At 38.5% G+C, this 24,418-nt stretch overlaps 1 protein-coding gene across 1 annotated transcript in view; it reads left to right on the top strand.

Annotated features, from left to right (window-relative positions):
* Window positions 1–24,418, top strand: part of LOC118777499 (PDZ and LIM domain protein 5-like) — an 83,585-nt gene that overhangs the window by 19,226 nt on the left and 39,941 nt on the right. Inside the window, exon 3 of the mRNA XM_036528493.1 lies at window positions 13,492–13,643. Coding sequence (XP_036384386.1) covers window positions 13,492–13,643 — 152 coding nt within the window. The remainder of the gene's footprint in view (window positions 1–13,491; window positions 13,644–24,418) is intronic.

The raw sequence follows: 24,418 nt of genomic DNA, 5'->3' as shown, positions 1-24,418 counted from the left end.
TAAATAGACATAAAAAACGAACAAATAAATAAATAAATAAATGTCATTCCCAGGACACAGACATTTGTTACAGGAAAATTTGTTTCACCCCACAACAGAGGAATTTGAGTCTGTGGCCATCATCTACTACTAAACTGCTTATTTAAAACAAACATTCTCATGGCTTATCATGTGTCCTTTAACAAATCAGTCTTTTTACACACAAATCTAGTTTGTTTTGGCACAGCCAGCTCTCATTTCAAAGAGATTGGCGCACGGAACGGTAGGAAAAGTTTTCTGGGAGATGTGAATTTTTAGAAATATTTATCTGTTTCCAAGTCAACACTCTGTGAAGGCAAATAAATATCAAAGCTGTCTTTTGTAATTTTTAGTCTGTTTTGTGGATAAGAAAAAAAGAAAAACACATTTTGGCTTTGAAGCCTGCTTCAGTGTGGGCCATGCATAGTGGTCATTAACACAAAAAGCATGTACTGCTCTTTATCAGTTTCTGTATTCACCTAGTTTTTCCACACAATTCCTTTTAAATACCTCCACCATGTGAAAGATCTCAGTCCAGGGTATTAGGTAATTCTTTATTGGGTGATGGGCTTTGATATCTGTAAAGCAATCATTTTCAGAGCTAAGTGAATGTGTGCCTTATTTTTTTTAGATGGGATTACTTCTGTAATTAATGTCACCACCTGTTCAATTTTCTGAAATGTGAAAACTAATGCAATATAAATGTAAATCAAAAGAAGGGTCAATTGACATTGATTCAGTAGATATAAATTTCCATATAATCAAAGCCTGAATGTTACATTTGATGCTACGTTTATTTGAGCTGGTGTTCGATGAAGGGATCACACCCCTTGAAGCAGGTCCAAGATTGTGAACCCCCCCTCCATGTGGACATCATAATCAGGGAAAAGTTGAAGGGGGAGATGGGCTGGAGGAGGGATGCCATGAACAGCTGACACAGAGCAGAGGTCATGGCCGGGAAGGGTTTGTCTAGGATTGGTTAACTGCATAGGGATTGTCTGAAAATTTGCTTTTTTGTTTGGAACTTCAATAACAACTGTTGAATTAAACACCTCTGTGCAAGCAACATTTTCTCACAAAAAGTAAGCAAATATCAGTCTTGTGGAATAACTACGGAAGAGAAAAAAATATTGGGGAAATAGAACCTGTTCTACCTTTCCTTTACCTCTTTAGCAATAAAATAATCTTGGACTATTGTTTTTTAGGAGAGACTGGAGAAGGTGTAATAAAATTCTATCTTGTATTGCATAATCAACTTCAGCTTCATTACTTGAAGCAGGTGATATATTGAAAAATCATTTAAGTGTCTTTGGAGCGGGTGCTGATGGAAATAATAGGTTCATACTTACTTTTGTAATAGGTATGGAAAAAACAAAAATATACATAATTATACATGGTTAATTTTGTTTAATATGATAGAAATGCTATTGTAAAGTTAAACTGGGACTCTCTCCAAACTGTATCAACCCAGTCATTATGAAATATACTGACTCAGATAACTTTCTGTTCTATTCTGACGTTCAAAAGACACAAGGAGGAGCTGGGTTATGATTTCGGATTGTTCAGGGAGTTCTAGACAGAAGTTGCAAATCCATTAGTAGATGACAGAAGACATATGACTTCATTCCGTCATATATTGTGTAAATTGAGGATTCGTTTTAAATGTATTCTAATCCCATTTTTGCTGTCATTCATATTCTGACTGAGAGAGGGGTTGTTGCAGTTTATCTCACTCTAACAAAGTTAAGCTTAGAGTGACAGCAGGTAAAAACTTTAGTGTCAACGATTAATCTCTCAAAAATGGATGTAGACATGCTGTAAAACTGATGCATCAGTTGTAAGCAGGAATTGAGCATTGATAAATAGGTCATTATTTGTATTATTGTTTCTTATGTGCATATTATATTCTGATATCATATCATATAATTTCTGATAGTATGTGTAACTATATTTTCAGTTTTTGAGTTTTATTTAATTCTATTGTTACAGTTTTGGTTAAGTGCTCAAGTGATGACCCATGCATGGAGATGAAGTGCCATTGTATTACTGAGTGTCAGAGTATTATTTCCACAGATGGATCAAAGGTAATTCTGAGGCCCTGGGCACAAATCTTTTGCAGAGCCCTAGCAGTAGTCTTGCACACCATTCAGTATGGCAAGCTGTTTTAACATTTAATCACTTAAGATGATACAAATTACTGATATCTACAAATTTTTTATGATTAGTCATAATTGCAGATCAACATATCCAAAATGTAATTTTGACGACTCATGATTCAAACCGAAGATATCTCTAAGTCAATTATGACTAGTTATCATATTAATTTTAGATATTTTTAATTTAATTATCACTAGTTATAATTTCAAGATATCTAATTATCTTTAATTGAAGATGCACAAAAATAGAATTATATGTATCTTAATTACAATTATAACTAGGCATTAAAATTATAACTAGACATATTATTAATATCTTGAGGCATAATTTTGACTAGTCAGCATGTCATTTTGATTAATCATAATGGAATTTTCATTTCATCATGAAATTTTGATTATCTGAAATCAAATTAGGACTAGTAAGAATGAAAGACCAACTATGTCTAAAATTGCTGGATAGTCATAATTAAATAAGAGATATCTAGAATTAATATTATGATGGTTCATAATTGAATTAAAGATATATAGAATTAATATTATGTCAAGTCATAATTGAATTAGAGGTATCTTCAGTTTGAATTATGACTAGTCAGAATTGCATTATGGATATGCTGACTTGTAGTCATAAATGAATCAGCTTGAGTGATTAAATATTATTACAACTTGCCAGTATTATCACTAGTGACAAAGGAATTGTTGATGTGTATTATTGAAGTAAAGATGCCTGTGAATCAGTTTTAACTTGGCAAAATGTAATTACAACTAGTCAATGTATTTGTTGCTAGTCACAAAAGGATTTACAGATATCTCTAAGGATATATCTATTATATACTGTTATACTCTGTTATACATTACAGATATCTGTATTATATTTTTATAGTCAAAATTAAATTATGAATAATTATATTAATATGCATGGCAAATAATCATAATTTAATTTTGACTTGTCAAAATGTAATTATGAATAGTATACTCTGGAAGACAACCTTTTTTGAGAACTGTACTGCAGTATTGTTTTATATAAAGAGTTGCACCTGCAGGCAAATGTGACACATGCTACATATGTTACAAATAGGAGATTTTTCTAGGAAATGTTGGCTTTCTGGTCAGTGCTATTCTTCAAAGTTCTAGGAAGACGGAGGCTCAGTTTAATTATTCATTCACTCACCACTGATACTTAGAGTAAAGTATTGGAGTTTGATTTACAGGCAATTGGGATAACACAAACCATCACTAATGCTTTGTCATTTCACTGAAAACAGAAGCCAAGCAGAACTCCTGTAAAAAGGGCAATAAGAACTAAGAAAATCTGCCCTCTCTTTCTCATTTGTTTTCTCTCTTTTGCACTACTCTACTCTTTGTCACACCACTCTGCACATAGGCCCTTGTTTGGTAAAATGTCACGGGATGCTGGTATCACAGCTTGAATGCACCACGCGACTCAAATGTGCTGGTTAATTATAGCCACGGATATCAGAGGGTTCAAGTACATTCTCTCCTTCAGGCTACGATGGTGGGATTGAGTTACAATATCTGCTTGTGGTAGTATAGGGCTTGTGCAGTGAATTTTTTCTCCTCTTCAGACCTAGGATTCCATGTCTGTTTCTCCTTTTATTTTACTGTGACATTTGATACCTTTGCAAAGCAAATATCATCTAGCATAAGCATGAGCTCTCTGTTCAAGTGTGAATTCCCTAATGTGTGCTTCTGTCCTCACTTATCTTAATACAGTCATGCTAATATCAGGCGGTATGGAGTGTAATGCTGTTGTTGGGTGTTCATGCCATTGCTGTGTAGCAGAATCTCTCACATGTCGTAAACTGGGTGAAAGTGTGTACTGGGACTCTTCATACACACAATGATGCCATTACATTAAACTTTAATGCTGGAAAGCAGCAGAGAAAGTTATTCTTAATTTTTTTTCAAAAGGAGCCCTTGGATTGAAAACCTTGCAAATGGATTTGATTGTGTGAGTAAACACTTGCCAGATTCAGAGGTTACACGTTCCTTAAATGAAATTAGATAATATAAATAGAGCTGATTAATAGTGACCTGCAGTAGATTTTCACATACTGAATCATCCTGTATGCCTACAGAGACCTTGAAAATTCCACTAGTAGCCTTGTTATATTTTTATCTGCAATGTGTTGCATAAACTAAAGTATAATATTATGATTGTTATTACATAATATGGTATTATTGTTTCATACCCTACACATGAAGCTTTAAGATGGAGAAAACTGCAAAACTGTCTTTCCATAAAGCATATCCAATCAGTAGTGTGTCAGTTTAGCATTATCACTCTTGCACACTCCTACCATTCAGTCTGGGCACTGTGTCAACATTGGTGTGATGTCAAAGTGAGATTTGGAGAGACCGTATGCCAGAATACTTTGGTTTTGTGGCCATGAGGGACTAGAAAGGGTTTTGTGGGTTTGGCATCAGGACAGTTACATAACCAAAGAAATATTTTTAATAACAAATACTTCAGGTCACTTGTTGGGGAATGCTGTGCTTCATAGAAAAAAACGAACCGCACAAATTATTTTAGAATGTGCAGTGTTCAGGACTCTCTATAATAGCTATTATTAAAGGACTGTTCAATCACTTAGATATCTTTGCCCTGGATCACTGCTAACAAATGTCTTAGGTCATGATGGGAGCTGTGTTTTTTTGCATTGATCAGACACAGACACCCTTTTTCCCTGAAAGTATTTCTGAAAAAAATCAGTGCTGTACTTTTTTAAAACTTGCATTTGAATTTGATTGGTTGATTCTCAACTTTTTTCCAAATTGAAAACATATACCTAATGGAAGCTTGTGTTTCTATTCCAAGTGGCCCTGAATCATTGTTTTTCCTCTGTACCACCAAATTCTTGTTTCCAATATTTCTTCTGTGGACTGAAAGAGCTCAGCATAAATCACAAAAACTCTCTATGTTGTACTGATGCCTCTCTGAGCCCCAGACCTTTCCCTGGTCCATCTTACATTCATTTTTATGATGGGATCCAGCTACTGAAAACTAGACATAGTGTGGAAGACTGCTGTTATTTCACCACCAAATAATAGCGGGCAATGATCAAGTCTGGCCCACATTTTATTAACACATCAAAAATGATATTTCACTTGCCTGTGGATACTGCTGATGTGCTACTGCATGTTGAATTTCTGGAATGACTTCCTTTGTTCATCAGATCTTAGACAGCTAGGATAGCTTTGGAAGTGAGAAGGTTCACTCCACTTTTCAAAAATAGCATGTCATGTTGACCTGATGCTTTCTTGGCCTTTTCTTGTTAAAAACTATAAAGCTGTTTCTGGTGGTAAAATATTGTCTCAAAGTTTTGAATGGTACAGAAAAGACCAGGTTTGTGCCAGGAAGGTGAGTGATTAATAATGACAGAACAGGGTGGAGAATATTAATTTATTGTGAATGACAACACAGTAGTATAGTTGAAGGGTGATTTATGGTGAATGGTACCCTGACATGGAGATGGTGATTTCCTTTGAATAACAGCACAGTATGGCAAATGATGACCTATGTGAACAACAGCACAGGGTAATTTATGGTGAAATAGAGAACTGGATACAGAACAGTCTTTTATGGCGAATGACAGGAGAGTGGAGAATGTTGTGATGTTCCAGGATTCCTGGACAGTAAAATTGCGGGTATATTGCTCTGTGGTTGTAGCATTATTAAATAATACATGTGGTTAAGTTCTCACACACAGCCATGCTTCCAGCCATGTGTGCCCATGCCCTCAGAGCTGTAAGCTCACACACACACCACACACACACACACACACACACACACACACACACCATACACACACACACACCACACACACCACACACACACACACACACACACCATACACACACACACACACACACACACACACACACACACACACACACACACACACACACACACACACCACACACACACACACACACACACACACACACACACACACACACACACACACACACACACACAGAACCTCAGGCCCTCTCAATCCATTTCTCCTCTATGCAGCTTTACAAAAATGTGCTGTCCATCTGACACATATTCACTGAATTAATCACAGGGAATGTTACAGTATGGAATTTGTATGAAAGTGTCTGAATAAATATGTTTAGTATAAATAATTATTTCATAATACTTTATAAAATACTTTATAATACTACTGCCGTAACTGATCACAAAACCCCTAAAACAATTCTATTAATGATCAGATGTTTCATTTTTCTTTTTTTGCTTGTCATAGGTTTCCACAGCTTCACATCGGAAGCATGAAGTGAAATTGATATGATATATTGGGAGCTGGGGCAAAATATCTGTGGAGTTTTCAATGTCTTTGGTTTGAAAGGTAGTTAATCAATACACATATTATGAAAATACTGCTTTTGACTGATTGCAAATGGTTGGAATAACTTTGAGCCCACTTGCACTATTTTGTAGAAGTGGGTGTTTTATCAGCTCCAGACTTTGTCTAAAATGTTCTTATATTTTAATGACCCAGTGTAGGAAACCATTGTTTCCTTATCAACATCTGATCCCCATATTCACTCTAAATATACATGCAATAATAATAGTACATTCCTCCATCTATAATATTTGAGAGTGTCAGTGGTTGAGTCTTTGTCTACACTCCCACAGTTGTGCTCTTTCAGTGATATCTGAACTATGTATGTGCACACTATACTTTTGGTGTGATGAAGTATTACTTAGAGGAAGGGCTGAACTTTGTTTCTTGTAGTACTATTATTCAACTCAAGTGAGACCAAGCATTTGCATAAACAACTCATGCATTATTTTAACTGTGTCTAACCGAATTAAACAAAAATGGGATGGAAATAAGCAGCATCCTTATTCACATGTCCAAATACATTTACCTGAATTCAGATGATTCCAGTGTGTAATTCCTCTGTTTCAGTTTAGTGAAAAGCGGGCAAAACAACACACTGTGCTTGCACTCTCTCTCACACACACACACACACACACACACACACACATCTGCATATGACATATCACAAACACAGAACACACACTGATGTGGTCACTATGAAATTATCAAGGAAGACAGATACTCCCCATAGACTAGTGCATGCATTAAATGTGTTTGAAACCTGGAAATGTATAGTCCCGGTGTACCAGGCTAGGAAAGGGAACTCAGAAAGACTCATAGTGGTTTTATCAAACATGCAGTAGGATAAAGACTCACATTGATTTGACTCACATTATCATTTTAGGGTGCTATGGGTAAAATTTTACCTGTGTTCTCTTGCTTATGGAAGGCTGTGGCCATGTTGTCACTGTGAAGTGTGATCGTTTGAGCTATCCCTTTGTTTCATCATTTAAGACAGTTTTCCACAATGGTCTTGTCCAGTTGTGGAATGATTTGTTTTGTGTGTGTTGCTATGGAGTTACTCAGGACTGGGCCAGCGTATCTCCTGACTCCCAGGGAAACGATAACATGTATAGATGGCAGGAAATGGACGGAATTAGGCTGAAGAGATGGGTGAGAAGCTGATGATATTTAGGGGGCCCTTCCGGATGTTTTCTTTAGGTGAAGCAACAGTGCTTTTCCCTCCTTCCTCTTCTCCCCTTTTTGCACTGTGGTTAATTCACAACATCTGGACTGCAGCTGACTGATGTTTGCAATGCTTGTGGATAACGTAGTCAAAATTCTGTCATAGATACATAGCAAATTAAGTCTAATCTTTCTACAGCTCATGTATATTTGCCAGAACATTTTGGAAATTAACAATGATACCATTCAAAACAGTTCATGTTTGGTCCAAGTTTGATATCAGTTCTGAATGGCAGTCAGTCATACATGTGTGATATGTCAGATATACTAAGCACATGCCCTTGATTGACCTGTTTGATTTATTTTATTTGTGTTTGTGAATGTATATCTTGTATATTGTGACTGTACACTAATATGGGATGGCACTTGTCCAAAAGACAGCAATATCACACTCCTTCAGTTTTGTCTCCATCTCTAGGAAGGATATATGGGTTCAGGAAGCAAGCTGAGAAGGCTGTTTGATGAGGTTGTTAAAGCTGACATATGGACTTGTACAAATATTTCTTCAGATACAACAGTTTTGCTGCCTGTAGAAGTCTGTTGATTCATCAGGATAAGGTTTATCAATGAAACAGAGCAAAGAAGCATCGTATCAAAGAAACATATCAAAAATCCTTGGAAAGCAAATGTTGGTAACAGAATAAGGCCCAGTGTTCAGTAAGCTGAACCATAGTGCTGTTTGTGTTGTAAAAAATCATCATGCAGCTCATCAAAGGCTGCATCTGTTTCTAAAACTTACATTGGCTTTGATGGTTAAAAACCACATAAGCACCCTGTGGTGGGATGACTGAGGTACATATTAGTGTGCATCTGGCTGAATAGGATTTACACACTTTTCTCAAAGCTCATTCACACCTGACATGTGCACCTGGGTAACTGGAGAAGGGGTGGGCCACAATTTCAAGCACTGAATAATGCCTCTTCTCCATGTCAAAACACCATGGAAACTCTCACAGGGATTCAATTTCAATGGCCTTTCTCTCTCACAAGAGCCATCTCAGAATGCCACAAGGCAATATGCCTTGCATTACAAAACAGTGTCAGGAACGGGGATCGGGACACAAACGCGGACCACCGGGTAAACGGAACCAAGCGTTTAATAATAATCAGCGGGCAGTTCGTCGTACAGGGACAGGCAGGGTTCAAAAACACGGGGAAGCAGTCCGGGGGCAGATCCAGGATCGGAAGTTGGGGCGGGCAGAGTCGGTAACCAGGCGGGCGAAAAGTGTCGGACGGGTTCAAGTCGGCAGGCGAAGGACGAAGTCGGGAGACAGGCAGGATTCGGCAAACAGCAATCAGAACTCAGGGAAACTAAAGCGGGGACGAGACAGGAAGAAACTCACTGAAACGAACTAGCAATCAGACAGGGACACGCAGGGGAGATATAGGGCAGGGGTAACGAGGCGATGGGATGCAGGTGAGCAGACAGGCAGCGGGGCGGGGCTGAAACACAGGGGAAACATAGGTAAGGGGAAAAAAAAAAACGAAAACACCGCGACTAAGGGGGCGGAGCCCTGACAAACAGTATGTTTTAAAGTTTTGCAAGTTCATGCATAAAATATGGGTTCATATCAATATTATAAGAAAAAGATGAATGTAGATATGTATTACCAGGTATAGATGCAGCTGTGTATGGCTATATTAGAACATAACTCAGTATTGCAAAAAAAATGTAATTCACAACCTGCACAATTGGAGCTTTTTACATTATCTTGGATACCATGAATGTTTATATAAGGTTTTAATAATGTATTGCATGCACATCTACTTACATGTTTTTGTAAATAACTACATAACAACTTGATCGTTAGTATGTCTAAAACATTTGTGTCTCTGGTGTCATTCCATGTTTGTAAGTGGTGGTGTAAGTGGTGCAATAATTATGCATATTTTGCACCTTTTAAAACCATGTTAAAAAAATCATGAAAGTTTGAGTTGGGAGCCACCTCTCCATGGGTTTTGTCCATGTAGCAGTGAAAAAAATGCATACATTGTTTCAGCACAACTTGCAGTTAAAAATGCATTAAAATCGGATGTGAATTTGGGCCCTCACTGGTCACCATGGCTTCAGCTTTTAAAAAGGCACTACTTAAGAGTGGTGGCATAAACACATTTATTTGTGCTGAAAAGCATAGAGATTTCATACACCACCACCGCCACCACCACCACCACTGTGGTTTCTATCAGGAAGAGGACTGGGATTGGCTAATGCTTACTCTGGCAACACCATATAAGGCATCTTTAAGATCCCCATTTGGCTGCAGAAGTCAGACAGTGTCAGAGGGACTCACCACAAGTTCCTGCAATGAGCCTGTGACTTGGCTTTCCAGAAACATTATGATAAAAAAACCAACCAACACCTAAAAAACAGCTTACTCATTCATTTGGTGCTTATTGTCCAATTTCATGGATGGACTTGCCCATTCATGTATGCATGCCTTAACACAGATACAGATACTCTTAAACTGTACTTTCTCTCCTCAAGTGCAAAAGCCTGTGTGTTCATCTACCTCAGCTGCTGTCTGATAACCCATGCTGACTAATCCCTGAATACAGTCAACATTTGTTCATAAGTCTGACTCACAGTTAATTCAAAGTGTTACAGTAGCAGTTTGTGGAGGTTAGTGATCACATAAAATGAACAAAAAAGTGTTTACATTGAAATATTTGTGTGCAAGTAGAAATTAATTTTATATATTTTATTTTATTTGTATGTATACCCTTTTCATTCATTTTATGTGATTTGATGTTATGTGAAAAAGAAAAAACTTGTTTTCTAAAAAACATCTGAGAAAACTAATCCCTGTTCAGTCAACAGAGGGCTTCTGGGTGTGTTGACAGCAGCAAATATAAGCAAAGCCTGTCTGTTCTGTAATTGCTCCACTCTTCTTCCTCTTCCTCAACTTCTACTTTCTCTCCCCACATCAAGTAAAAGAACTCATTCCAGTGCATTTACCCTGTCAGCTTGTGTAAGGGCAGCACTTTCCTGTCCCCAGTTCCGTTGTAGAGCTTCCTGTTGCTAGTGGGCCCACTACTTTTTTCATTGTGTTTAAGTTAATTGAATCTTAACAGTGGGCCACACACACATTCTGGTGTGCACCCACATGGGAGTGGGGTCATGGGAAGTATTTTCTACTCTCCCAAAGAGTTTTTAGGTCACTGCCATAAAAACAGCAACCCTGTATTTTCCTGCTTTCTTTCTTTGAACCACCCCCCCCCCCCCCCCAACCAACACATAGATTTTAAGCACAATTTATGAAAGATAAAAAAAGAAATGAATATATTTCTTTATCTGTATTTTTAGCATGCTGAAACTAATGTAGTAATTTCCTTTGTAATGATCAGTGAAAATCTAAGTGGAAATAAGTTTTTAATTACAATTGGTTCTGATGTGTTTCGCTCTATTTTTGGCTGATTAGTTGTGATTATTATGGTTAGTGGTGTCATAAAACACATGGAAGCATTTGACTAGTGCATGTATGCATTGAGGAAAATGTGCTCTCTTTCTCTCTTGCTGTGAGCAAGTCAGTAAAATGAAAACATGTCCTCTCAGTTCCAACATAATTTCATTTAACTGATGTATAGAATTAGCCCTCTGCAGGAATTGTATGGCTGGTGCAATTTAAGGTCTATACCTAAACCTCACTGCAGTGCTGCCTGTGTTCACTTTAGTGTGAAAATGGACCTGTGTTGTAATCCTGAAATAATACATTTTCTGTTGCTGTGACAAAAACACTTGCTCAAAGCAGATAGATTGTGCAAACAATTCCCTGAATGATGACATTTCCTCTGTATTATGAGTGAAGTAAGCCATGGGCAAGATATAGTAACAGTTACACAGTTAGAAAGTGGTTACAGAGGCCAGGGTGTGACTGTGGAGTAGAGACCGACATAGACAGCAGGAACTGTGAGTTTGAGGAAGACAAATCCAAGCGCTGTTTTTGACTGCATACTACAGGCTACACGACCTGATCCAATAATAACAAATATTTCACAATGCTGTGTTTTCTTTTGTGCAAAAAATGGATGCAGTGTGCTAGAGAACAATATTTATTGTTTTAGCCCTGGAGCTGTGCAGAGTGTAGACGGGGGCTGGCAGTATTGCCACACAGGTGTTGAATGTACAGAGTGTTATATGATTTATATGATTTATGTACTCCTCATGTCATTGTGCAATCCGGCCAGAGCACACCTGGATCAGAGTCACGCTTTCGTCATGATTTTATCAGTGTGCCCTGCCCATCCTGTCCAAAATGTGCCAGTATCCAGCTTGTTGGCACGAGCAATCTGATCTACACAGGAAGGATTGTAACAACAGACTGTGAAACTCTGTTCTGTTCATCAGTGAAAATAGGAATGTATATGATGTCATATTCATTTACTGTAGTTGTTTAATTGTAAAAAAATAGGAAAAATATATATTATATGAAAATATATATTATTTCCTCTTTGAAACTGATTTACTGACTTACAATTTTACAATTTGGCATTTCACAGACGCTTTTAAACCAAAGTGACTTACAATTAGTGCATCAATCAGGTTTAGCTGACTTCCTCATAGGCAAAAGATCACAGTAGGAATGCAAATTAATTATTTACAGTACCATGCTCCTGTATATCCTGCAACAATAAAACAGAAATCTGCAAACGAAACCTGCAACATAGAGACAGGGTTAGTACAGAAGATTTTTTTTTTAATAGAAGCCTAACAGAAAGGTTACACCCTAAAGGTCTGAATAATGAAATTGAATTTAACCCATTTCTGTCATTGAAGTCATCCTGTGAATAAAAACACGTCATGCTTGGATACATAATTTACTTTTCCAAGACTATACATAGCCTTTTTAAAATCCATGTAAAATGCTTCACAGATAAACAGATAATCAAAGATAATAAAACAATCTGCTGAAAAGGCAGATGTATTCAGAGAACAGTCTTGCAAAGCAAATTGAAGATTGTGTGGACACGTGTTTGGCCCAGTGGAGTTTGAAGATATATTTCATGGTTATCACTTCATTAGAATGAAGTCTGAGAGTGCTGTAAGTTCAGAAGTTTAGGAAACAGGCTGTCCTGTGTTAGAATGGTTGGCAGAAATGAAAGCTGAGTATATTTGAAGTATCTTTGTGCAAATTCCAGTCAGGTATGGAATGTAGAGCTAGCGGTGAGTTTTGTTTAATGTTTGATCTGGAAGCCATGCTACAGTCATGTGACTGTGAAATCATTACTGTCCAGTTATCTCTGTCATGGCATAGCCCCCATTCCCACAGTGGCAAGAGACTGTGACTCATGACTGTAAGTCATCTTCATATTCCATGTGCATGTGCACAGGCTTGTTAGAAGAACTTTGGGCTGGGCTTTTCTGGTACAAACTGATAATGGGGAGAAGAAAAATCCCTTCTTTCCTAAGCATGGTTCCGTAATGTGAGAGAGATCAACGTCTCATGTAATAAAAATAAATTAATAAATAAAATAAATTAATACACAATTTTCATTTTAGTGATTTTCAGTGACCTGTAATGTTATCATTTCTGATGTTTGCCTGATACATGCAGGATGTGATAGAATGTTTGATTTCATCACATAATATGTAAAATGTTTCACAAGCAGAGTCTTTGCAGTGGTCACCAAGGTCAGAAGAGATCTGTGTAACAGAGCTTTAAGCTTCCTGCTCTGGTAATCTGTCTGTGTAATAGTGCTCTAAACCTCATCCTCTATCTTTATAGTTGACAGATGGTGGAAAAGCAGCAAATGCACACATTTCTGTGGGAGATGTGGTCCTGTCGATTGATGGCATCCCCACCGCTGGCATGAACCACCTGGAGGCCCAAAATAAGATCAAGGCCTGCACCGGCAACCTCAGCCTCACCCTTCAGAAGTAAGACCACAGATTCAACACAGCACTGCACACTCAACATTCAGTGAAAACCTCACCTCAAACTTCAAAAATCATATTTAGCAACATCCTTTAATGTCTAAGAGGATTATTCATTATTTAACTGTTCATTTCTTGCTATGGAAGATAATATTGTTCAAATTACTCAGTGCACAAGATATTAAAGTAAACATTTAGCCCTAAGTGAGAAAGTGTTATTAAAAGGTTTATTATAAATTATTCTTTTCATACACTGAAACATTTCTGTAACAAGGTACCTTACAGGTTGAATACCCACAAATGTGAGCCAAACAGAGAACTGGTAAGCTTGATAACAACACAAAGCTCTGGATATCATCTATTCACTTTAGGTATACAATGCCAAGTGCTGGGTGAATATAACGCATGCACAGTGTTAATCCATACAAAAATACACTATAGGGGTAAAAGTATTCTGATGCCTGACCATTACATTGTAATGACATTGTATTGAAATATACTATACATAATATGGAGTTGGTCCCCCTTTTGCAGCTATAACAGCTTCCACTCTTCTTGGAAGGCTTTCCAATAGATTTTGGAGTGTTTCTGTGGGAATTTGTGCCCATTCATTCTGTAGAGCATTTATGAGGTCAGGCACTGATGTTGGACAAGAAGGCCTGGCTTGCAATCTCTGTTCCAGTTCATCCCAAAAGTGCTCGATGAGGTTGAGGTCAGGGCTCTGTGTGGGCCAGTCAAGTTCTTCCACACCAAACTCATCAAACCATGTCTTTATAGTCCTTGCTTTCTACACTGGGGCACAGTCATGTTGGAATAGAAAAAGGCCTTCCCCAAACTGTAGCCAGAAAGTTGGAAGCATAGCATTGTCCAAAATGTCTTGGTATGCTGAAGCATTAAGATTGCCCTTCACTGGAGATAAGGGGCCTAGCCCAAACCCTGAAAAACAGGTGTGGCCAAATGCTTTTGTCCATATAGTGTACATTGACAATATATTTTAATATGTAAATTATTGTGGTTCTGGTATATTGCAATTTATTTCTGTTTTGCATAAATTTATTAAAGATATTTTTTAATATATGTTTGTGTTTATGTCTGAACAACATATTCAGTGTATGCTCAGTATATTACAATATATTTCATTTTGTATGGGAAACGTAGGCTGGATATTTAGCATGTACTAAAAGCCATTCAGCCTTTCAGATGGGGCTAGTTACATCTCCTTTGAAAACTGAGACAATGGTAACTTAAATGCGGAAGAGAGCTCATTTTCATATAAAGAGTGCTCAGGAATGTGTGTCTCTCTGTCTGGAGTGGTGAGCTGTTCATTAATGATTCACCCACCTATCTTTGCGTGACCATACATGACTTATGCAGATATTTATGACCTATGCATTGACTTGCAATGCAATGTTTTTGTCAGGCAGTGGTGCCCACTAAATGCATGGATCTCAAGTACATTTCAGGAACACTGTACTGTGCAATTTATGATTCACATGCTTAAGAACTTGAAACATTCCCAGAAATATCTGACAATTATTATCCACATTAAAATTTACATCATGGATTATGGTTTCCTGTACCTTATAAAAGGACAAGAGCTTTTTTCCTTGTGCTTACACTGGATTTTGAGGATTGCTCTTGATATAATTTCCTGTTGCTTTATAAACTTACAACCCAACATTTTAGCCAGTTTTCTCAAAGCAGACAGTGGTTGGTGGTGTGAGCAGCCGGGCTCAGACTGCAGTACCCATAGTTCTACTGCTGATGAAATTTGTGATGATGCTATTAGTCACTGTACGTCCCGTACTGCAGTGTGTCTGTGACTAATCACCTGTGTGTGAATCAGAGGACTGTGAAAACAGCTCAGTGCCAAGCTCAGTGCCAAGACTTATACACATGGCAGAAGGTATAGAGGTTCAGGCTAAGATTTTATGTATTGGGCTGGTTATAGACGTTATGTCTAAGCTTTAGTGTTCTGGTTCTTAGTCATTCTTTAGAGGAACATTGAAGTGAAAAAGAAAATCTTTTCACAATACATATCAGCATTTCTCCATATCACACCATAGGATTCTTCCCCCCAGGCAAGAACACCTGAGTTGCAGTGGAGCTGGATGAATTGATTGCTCTGTCTTGTCTTGTCATGTGCTTATAATTACCTTTTGAATTGACTTCTTAGAAGCTGCATGCTGTAGCTGCATGTTAGTCCATCAGGACTGAGCAGGATCCTCATGGCAGAGAAAGCCTTGCTCTCTGTATGGCTGTGATTGGGGAGGATGGTGAGCTTGATAGTTATTAAATATTACTGCAGACCTGGGCGACTGTAAGACGTCCTTTCAGGGTTAGCGAACTAATATCTGATCTGATCTATCTGATCTATGCAATTATCATCTGAGAGATAAAGCAATTTACTACTGAAACCTTGGAGTACTGGTCTCATTCTATTTTCATTCATAGTCCTACAAAATCATTAATATTTCCCCAGAGAGACAGTTAAGGACAGAGGGAAGCAGGACAGAGGCCTGAGCAGTCATATTGTTGAGACAGACAGAAGTGTGTGGAGCAAGATGAACTAGGAGCTGTCAGCCATAAGAGCATTACAGGGCATTCCACCACAGAGCTTTATAGACCCAGAGTGAGACAGAGGGAGGAACACTGCACTGCCTCTGTGGACTTTTTCATTGGACTGTTGTATCAACATTTAAGAGCTATTAAATGTTTTTAGGTGAATCTGCAAAAATCATGAGGTCGTATCTATTACATTATGGCATAGGTTTTACACATAAGTTAATATTCTGGTTCACGCTAACAGAGTTAGTCTTTAACGTAACACTGCACTGCGAATAAAGTGGATTGTGAACTTTGGGGTCCCTGAGAGTCACTTTTTCTGTGTTAACTGGAAACCACAGTTATCCATCCAGAACACAGCTGCAGGCCTGGCTGAGCTGCACAGTTACGGCACTTGTTACAGAAACCCATTCATTACTCCAGTCTGACTCAGACTGCTTGGACTCAGAACTTCAAGAAAAATCTCTTTTATGAGGTGTTTGGTATATTAGGGTGTGTGGAGGAGGGATGGGCTATGCACACACAGGGCATTTCGGGTGTTGTTTGAACTTAAAGAGTTCTTTTGAGCGCTGAAGCTGGTGTAAAAAGAGTAGCATCCGTGTAGAGGATGAGCAGATATCACTGTTGGACTGGTTTTAGGGATAGAGTGTCTGTGACTTCCTGGCAGTTTGGCTCTACCCCTCTGGGACTATGGAGCAGGGTAGCAGAGAAACATCAAATTGTAGGAGAAAAAATCTCCAGAGAAAGCCATTCTTCCTCTCCATGTAAACATGTATGCATTGAAACATTCCGCTGGTGCAGAAAATTTGGAAAATCTTGCTGCATCCAGGAAAAAAACTCTATGGAATCAAGAGTTCATTTCCTTTTCATAGAAAAACTATGCAGGGAAACTAGTATACCGATCAGCACAGGTCTGCTACACTGTACCTTCGATAAAAGGAAAATCACTTCACATGATCAAATGGAGAGACCTGCTGTGAGTGGTGTTTTCCACTTATCTACTGTATCCTTTCATCTGTCAAAGCGATAAGATATTTATGAGTCTTTTTGTCTTTGTTCTAATGGAAAACAACAGTAACTGCTATAAAATAATATTGTGAAAGTATGTTGTCTAGTGAAGGGTAGATAAGTACTGAAAAACTAAACATGAAACACTGTTGCCTCACACATAAATTAAGCTGCACTGATTCCCACAGCCAGCTGTAAGTACACATCCTTGGTGTCAATGAAGCATAAGTGTGATACGATTGGTGGCTGGTTTATTTGAACTACCAGGACATTAGGCCATTTTGTGTGATACCCAAAAAAATCATTACTACCAGGACCTTCACAGTGAGATCTGTCCTACAGAAATAAAGGTTGTAATTTGCCCCATGCTTTAAAAACAGTTTTAAGTGGTTCTGGCCTTTCTGTATTGACTTTGAAGCATTGTTATTGACATGGAACCTCCTGGTACTCACTCTTGGCCACAAAGCCCAATGCTGGATAGCTCCAGACTTTTTCTACATCCCTCCCCTCACCATCCAAACCAAAATTTGTGCCTCATCTTGATAAGTCAGCAAATGTAAAATGAATGCAGGGATTTTGTCAAATAATTTCAGACCACATTTGCTTCCTGCTCATATTTTTTTAGCATTTGTTTCCAGTGTGAAGGGATTATCCTCACTCGAATTATGCAGAGTGAATGAAGCTTGAGGTTTGCCAGTGCTGTGAGGGTCATGGTTGGAATCTGATATGCGAAGTATGCCATGCATTTCCTCTGGCCCCCTGCTACTACTCCTGGCTAACCCTGTGTTAAGGTGAGGCACCTTATACTGTGACTCCCTGAGATCTAGTGAAATTCTTCCCATGCTGGATGGTGTCTGTGGTAAAGGCTGAGAACAGTATTTGGACAGCTCAAAGCAGAATGAACCATGAGGAAACATGAATGCCCTCTATCTTTCTTTGACTGAGAACTGCAATATACCACTACCAGTCTCACTCCATCACAAAGTCAACAGAGACTGTGACATACAAAAAGAAAGCATTGCTATGGACCTTTTTTTTTTGAAAACGTTAAGCACATTTGAAAAAATGATAGGAGATCCTGCCTGTGTTGTGATCTCAGACCCAGGTCAGTCCATTTCGGGAGAGAGAATGAGGAAAAAAAAACAACAGGGAGGTCAGTAAACAGGTCTCCCTGCCACTCCACACACAGCTCACAATTCTGTCAGCATTACCTCGCCATGTTTGATGTATGAGAAATTTATTGTTGGTTGATAAAAGGTCTGTTGTTCTTTGCAATGGAAACAATCTGGTCAGTTCATATGTTTGTAGAGTAGGGATGAAACAAAACCAAAAAGGCATATATTTTATTCTGTGTTATCCAATGTGTTATCATATGAACAGAGACTTCACAGCTTTACATCAGTATACACATACCTACAAATTAAATTGTCACAGTACGGAAGATATACTGGCCCCATTGGGGAAAGTCAAAGTACAAGGTCCAAGGTCATTTTATGCATTTATTGGATTTTTTGCATATTAGACAGTAGAAGGGAACATAGTATTGTGGAGTGAGGGTTACTGCAGTGCTATTGCAGAGAGGAAAAAAAACAGCCAGAGACCCAGCCCTCCCTCTGGCCAAGCCCTGCTGCCACCGGTCATTAGCTCTTTCTCGTTTGTGTTTGTTTTCTCTGAGCTCTGTTTTTTGTGATGTGTGTGGTTTTCATAAATCAAGTGGAAACTGGTTTCCTTTTTCTGTATGTAAAAGCTGAGGTTTCCTGGTGCATTGCTTTTGTTTCCTTCCATGGCTGTTGGCGGTTTAGTGCTCTGGTAGAAACAGTGGGGGACATCTGTTCGTTGCTAATTGACCGGATATCATTATGAATGGTGCAGTTTAGGCTATTTACAGAAAATGACCTGCAGCCCGTACTTATTTGAAATGTATTTGTAAATGTTTTAATTTAATTTGAAGTTTTCTGGAAAAGAGTCAATAAGAGACAAACTGTAACTGAAAATAAAAAGCCAAGGCCGGCTGAGGCCCAACACAGGTGGTGTGAGTAGTGTTCACTGTGCGGGTAGTGTACTGTCCATAGGCAGTCAATGCTGGTTCATGGAGGTTGTCAGAGCCCCGGCCCCTGAGGTTTCTCACAAGACCCAGGAGGCTGCTGGAGGTGTTCCCAGGTTCTGTGACTGGAAGCAAACAGTGTGGAAAGACTGAGGGGGATGTTGCGTGCTGCAAACCCTTAAGAGCACAGCAGTTTCAGCTGACCTCATTCTCAGTGCATTTCAGACATGCAGAGTTTCTCTGAAGACAATAGTAACTGATGATAGCCAGTGCATCAATTTATCAATTAAATAACATTGACATTGCTATCCAGTGATATGAGGGCAAAAGAGGCGTTGAAAGAAAACAAAGAATATATTTTAGCAATCCTTATCTATCTATTTAACTCAAATTAGCTAGCCAAGGTCACTTACTTTTGTGTGTATATGTCCCTATGTCTCCAATGTCCTGTCTTGTGTATTTGAGAGTAGTACATATAAATGCGTTGGAATTTAGAGAAGAGCAAAATGTCTGGAGAATAGCAGGGAATTAATGGAGTCAGTGCTTTTGGAGGGGAGGTTGCTTTTATTATATCTAACAATATTATTTTTTCATTAGTGTCCACTGTCTGAAATTATTCTTTGAGAAGCTCTTAAGTATTCTGTTATTCCTCCATTCAGAGCAAGATTAAGAGTAATTCCACCCCATCTGAATTACAGTATGTTGAATTACGTAATTGGAGACACTCAGGGAATTTACTACAGCATTCTCGGCCGTGGTGATGCATTTGCAGTAAATGGGAAAACATTTCCGATGGAAAAAGCTGCTAGACATCTAGTTATGGTTTATATTTCATTGTCTGCCTAATTTATTGGTTGGTCTGGTCAAACAAGCAGTGAAGCTGAACGCTTCAGTACAAATTCATTCTGTTTGACAAGGAGAAATATGGATATTAGACAAGATATTTACGGGTTGTGTTAAGTACATCATTCGCGGGTACATCAACAGTGATTTGAGACTGCAGCCTTCTCATTAAAAGCTAACCACTGTGCCACATAGAATTTCTGTAGCCGAGCTTCAGATACAGTATGAGGCTGTTTAGAAGAGGTTCAACAGAGAGAAGGATTTCAAAAAGGGCTCTGTTTATAATAGCTTGTTATTGCAGTGAAATAGGAGTTCAAGTTTTTTTTTTTTAATTCAAACTGTACATAGTACAAATTTTACAGAATGGATTTGTATGCTTGTGCATTGCACTCAATTTCAGATCTTTGCAAATCTAATCTAAACCTTGTTTTAGACATGTTTTAGCCAAACACATCCTACTGTGCAGTTATTTGTGGCATATTATTTCTTTGTGTATTATCAACAAATAAAGAATTTATTGATGTCTAGGCTTGAATGGTATCATCTCTAGAGAATTTTTGTGCCTACTATAGTAATGCAAGTATATACTGTATTTCACAGTTAATGTGTGTGATGAAAAGGGTGCTGTGTATTTAATTATCATCTGATTGTAACCAATCAGAGCTTTACCTGTCTAGAATTGCCTATTCCTTGATACTTGTGACTTCCTTGTAACATCAGTCTTATGGAAGAATTTTCCTTGGGGCCCATTTTACTGTACTTGACCTTATGGTCAAGTTCCATTCAGATACTTGTATTAAATGATACTTGTAAAGTGAAGTAAAAAGGCCAAGAAATCTGTTACAAAAAGATCATCATCAATGGCAAGAAAGAACAAATCTTGATCCTGTTTAACTGTGTCGTACAACATTGAACATGTACATATTAGGCCATTTTTTTATATAACTTCTGTGTGGATAGTTGATTTTTTAGTTTCATGATTTCATTAATTATTTCATTGGTTCTGTTTGGTACATTCCTTTAGTTCTGTTCACCACTTCAAAACTGACTAAAAGCTGATTTTATGAGGAAAACATCCACGAGTGGATGTTTGAATTCCTGAAAAATAAGTCATCTGGCCAGAGAGAATGTGAGTCTCCCTGGGTTAAAGTTATTTTTTATCCCCTTGATTTATTGCTATTATTAAATTAAATCATTCTCCAGCCCAGCTCTTCTAAAAACCCAGAAAGAGGTGAAATTATTCCTACTTGCATCTGAGAACATATTACATACATAATGACAGATTAACATTCAAAGTTGAAATATTTTAGAATCTAATAGCCCTTATCGTGAATTCACATAGGAACAAGTGCTATGCGTTAATGTGGTTTGGTAAAAGTCAATATTAACACCAAAATATAAAGCCAGAACATTTCATTTGAATGTATCTGTATGTTTATGTAACCCTTATTTTACCTGGAAATACCAGGAAAGTGAATAAGAGTGTTGAACAGAGTTAAAAGTGGACAAGCAATATATCAAAGTAATAAAGATAATAACAGAATTTGTATAGGACGAAAGAGATAAGAACCACAGAAACAGAACACAATCAATAGGCTTGGAAAATCAGTAACCAAATCCTTGTTGATAAAGGATGTTTGAAATTATTCAGCAGTATTAGCTAAACAGTGAAGATGGATTTTGTTTTTTGCTTGTTTCCAGTTGTTCCAGGGACAGAGTAGCTAAATGCTTCGTCACAAAAGACAGTATGGGCTTGTGTAATGCAGTCTTACAGTGTCCCAGACAGGACTATCAGAGGCTCTTGAGGTGCAGTTTGAGTGCCCCAGTAGAGGTCAGATGGGGTTTTTGGCAGGGTTGTCTCCTATTGGGGCAATTGTACTGTGATGCCATTGAGCCTTTACTGTGCCTGTTAAGAGGCGGGCTAAAGGAGCTATGATTTGCTGAGGGGTATGTGACTCTGCAATTAAGCTGTCAGCTTATGCTAATGATGTCATTGTAGATGCTTGCTGATGTCACAGTGGTTAGCAGTGTATTGCAGACTTATGAGAAGGTCTCCTCAGCCAATGTTCTGCTCACAGAGTGAAGCTTTACTGTACAGTGATTGATCAGTTAATGCAAGTGTTTCTGTACTGTAGCTCCAGCAATGTTCAGTGGGGGTGGACTGGGTTCAGGTTCTTATGTGTTTTTCTGGTTACTGATAAGTTCAAGAAAACAAACTGAGAGGGAACAATGGAGAATTTGTGTGCCTAGTTGTCTAAATAGAAATGGTTGCTACCTTAGCTGTCATATATCCTCCAGTTAATATCATCAAGTTAATATCATCAAGGAGATACAGCAGAATGTTGTGGACTTCTTTTGCTCAGGACAGCATTGGCTGAGGGTGGCTGCTCTTTACCTTCTCTTCCAGGGGATTGTTTACATTGAGTGCAGAGTTGCTTCTTTCTGGCACCTGGCTTGGGCAGACATTATCTGCGCATTCTTAAGGTAGCCTGGGAGTTTAAGACTGGGCTGCCATTTGTTCTTGCTGAGACTGATGGATATGAATTTGGTGAGGGAGTTCCAGTTCCTCACAAGTTGAAGAGGACAGTGACTGCATTTTTCCAGAGCTGTGCAGTGGTTAGAGAGTGGCAGGAGGAAGAGGGAATGCGCCTTAGTTTTAACACGCCATAACTTGGTGGTTTAAGTGGGACCGGTAAACAGGGCCTCTGCGCAGACTTTGTGAAGGTGATGCTCCTTTGTGCATTACAAGGGCGGGCAGAGTGTAAGTGGCAGGCTTAAAGTTTTCCCCAAAAAGTAGTTGGAGGCCCCTGTACAAGAGCCCTATTGACAAAAGAGCAGGAGATCTCCAGTGGTGGATTATGTGTGGAATAGTGACAAACACACAAGGCACACTTGGATCCAGGGGTGGGAGAGGGGTGCTCTTTTTGTTTGGCTAAGGAAGCTTTATCACACCTGCTTATTGAATGTGCCTGCTTAGGGCGTATGTTCCAAGTGGTTAGGAGGTGTTGTCAACATCTGGGGGGATGGTTTTCTGAGGGGTTGTTTTATTTATGGTCCAAAGTATGCAGTGTCAAAGAGAGTAAGAACTATGCTTTTGAACTTTTTGTTTAGTCAAACCAAAATTGCCATATTGCTAAAATTGCAGGGAAGGATTCACCTGACCCAATAGTGTTGAGAAGGCTTCTAACAACAAGACTGAAAATTGAGTTCGCCTATTATTCATTGATTCATGACATGGCTGCTTTCAAAGGGTCATGGAGTGTTGAGGAGTGCATTTGTGGGGTGACTGAGGATAGGGCACTGAAACTTTCTGAGTCCTCCTGGAGGGTTGGTGCTTTTATTTATTTATTTGCTCAAATTATTCTTTAGTTACTCTTTTTTAAAAAAAGAGTACTTTTATTTATTTTTGTGCCTTTGTCTTTTTGTTTCATTGTATTCTTTGTTCATTTCATTTAGGTTTCTTACTTGTTTTTTTCCCTTTTTGTCCTTTTGTGATGTTTAGCTTTGCCTTGATTTTAACTGATGAAAGATAATGTTTGTTGAGTTTTGCGGTTTATTGTTTTAAGTAAAGGAGACTTACAAGTCTGTCTCTCTCCTTTTCTGTCTGTCTCCCTCCCTCCCTGTCTGTCTCTGTTTTACTCTCTCTGTCTCTCTTCCCTCTTGTGTTTCTCTCACTTTCTCTCTCCACACAGATGGTGCCAGTGATAATACACGTGCACTCTTGGCTCATTCTAATGGCCCTTCCCGACATTTTAAACATCCGGGAACACACTCTGCCTAAAATAAATAGTTAAATAACTACTTCACCCGCCCTGTCTCAGACTCAAAACCATGGCCTGTAGAGTGCGCTGGCCAGTGTGTGAAGTGGTTTTCAGAACGGTCTGAACGCAAGTGACAGAACTGGCGCTGAGTCATGTGCATAACGTACCACAGGCCATTAAAATGCGTTAGATAAAAAGGCAACAGTACGACTGGGCAGTGTTAACCTCTCTTTACGAGCACTTGCTGGGCCACTGGCTGTCAAATTAGAATTGGTTTCAAGTTCTGGGTGTTCAGCTATTGATGCATGTACTTACTTCTTAGGTTTTATCTTATTGCAGTGTTAACTTTTATGGAGGGATTTATTCATTTTTGGTTTCCTTCCCTCCCCCTGCTCAGATGCAGATGTGGGTGTAATTGATTCCACTCTGATACGGCTTGTAAAGTCATGGGCAAGATCTGTCTAACCCCATCTTTGTAATTGGCCCTCAAAAACAGGCTTGTGGTAGACTGAGAAAAAAGGAAAAGAGGAAAGAGGAAAGGGTGAGAGAAAGGACAT

The sequence above is a fragment of the Megalops cyprinoides genome, chromosome 5 (genome assembly GCF_013368585.1).
Source record: "Megalops cyprinoides isolate fMegCyp1 chromosome 5, fMegCyp1.pri, whole genome shotgun sequence".
In the NCBI taxonomy this organism is placed as follows: domain Eukaryota; kingdom Metazoa; phylum Chordata; class Actinopteri; order Elopiformes; family Megalopidae; genus Megalops; species Megalops cyprinoides.
Note: the sequence above shows the minus strand (reverse complement) of the source record. Positions and strands in the feature narration are given on the sequence as shown.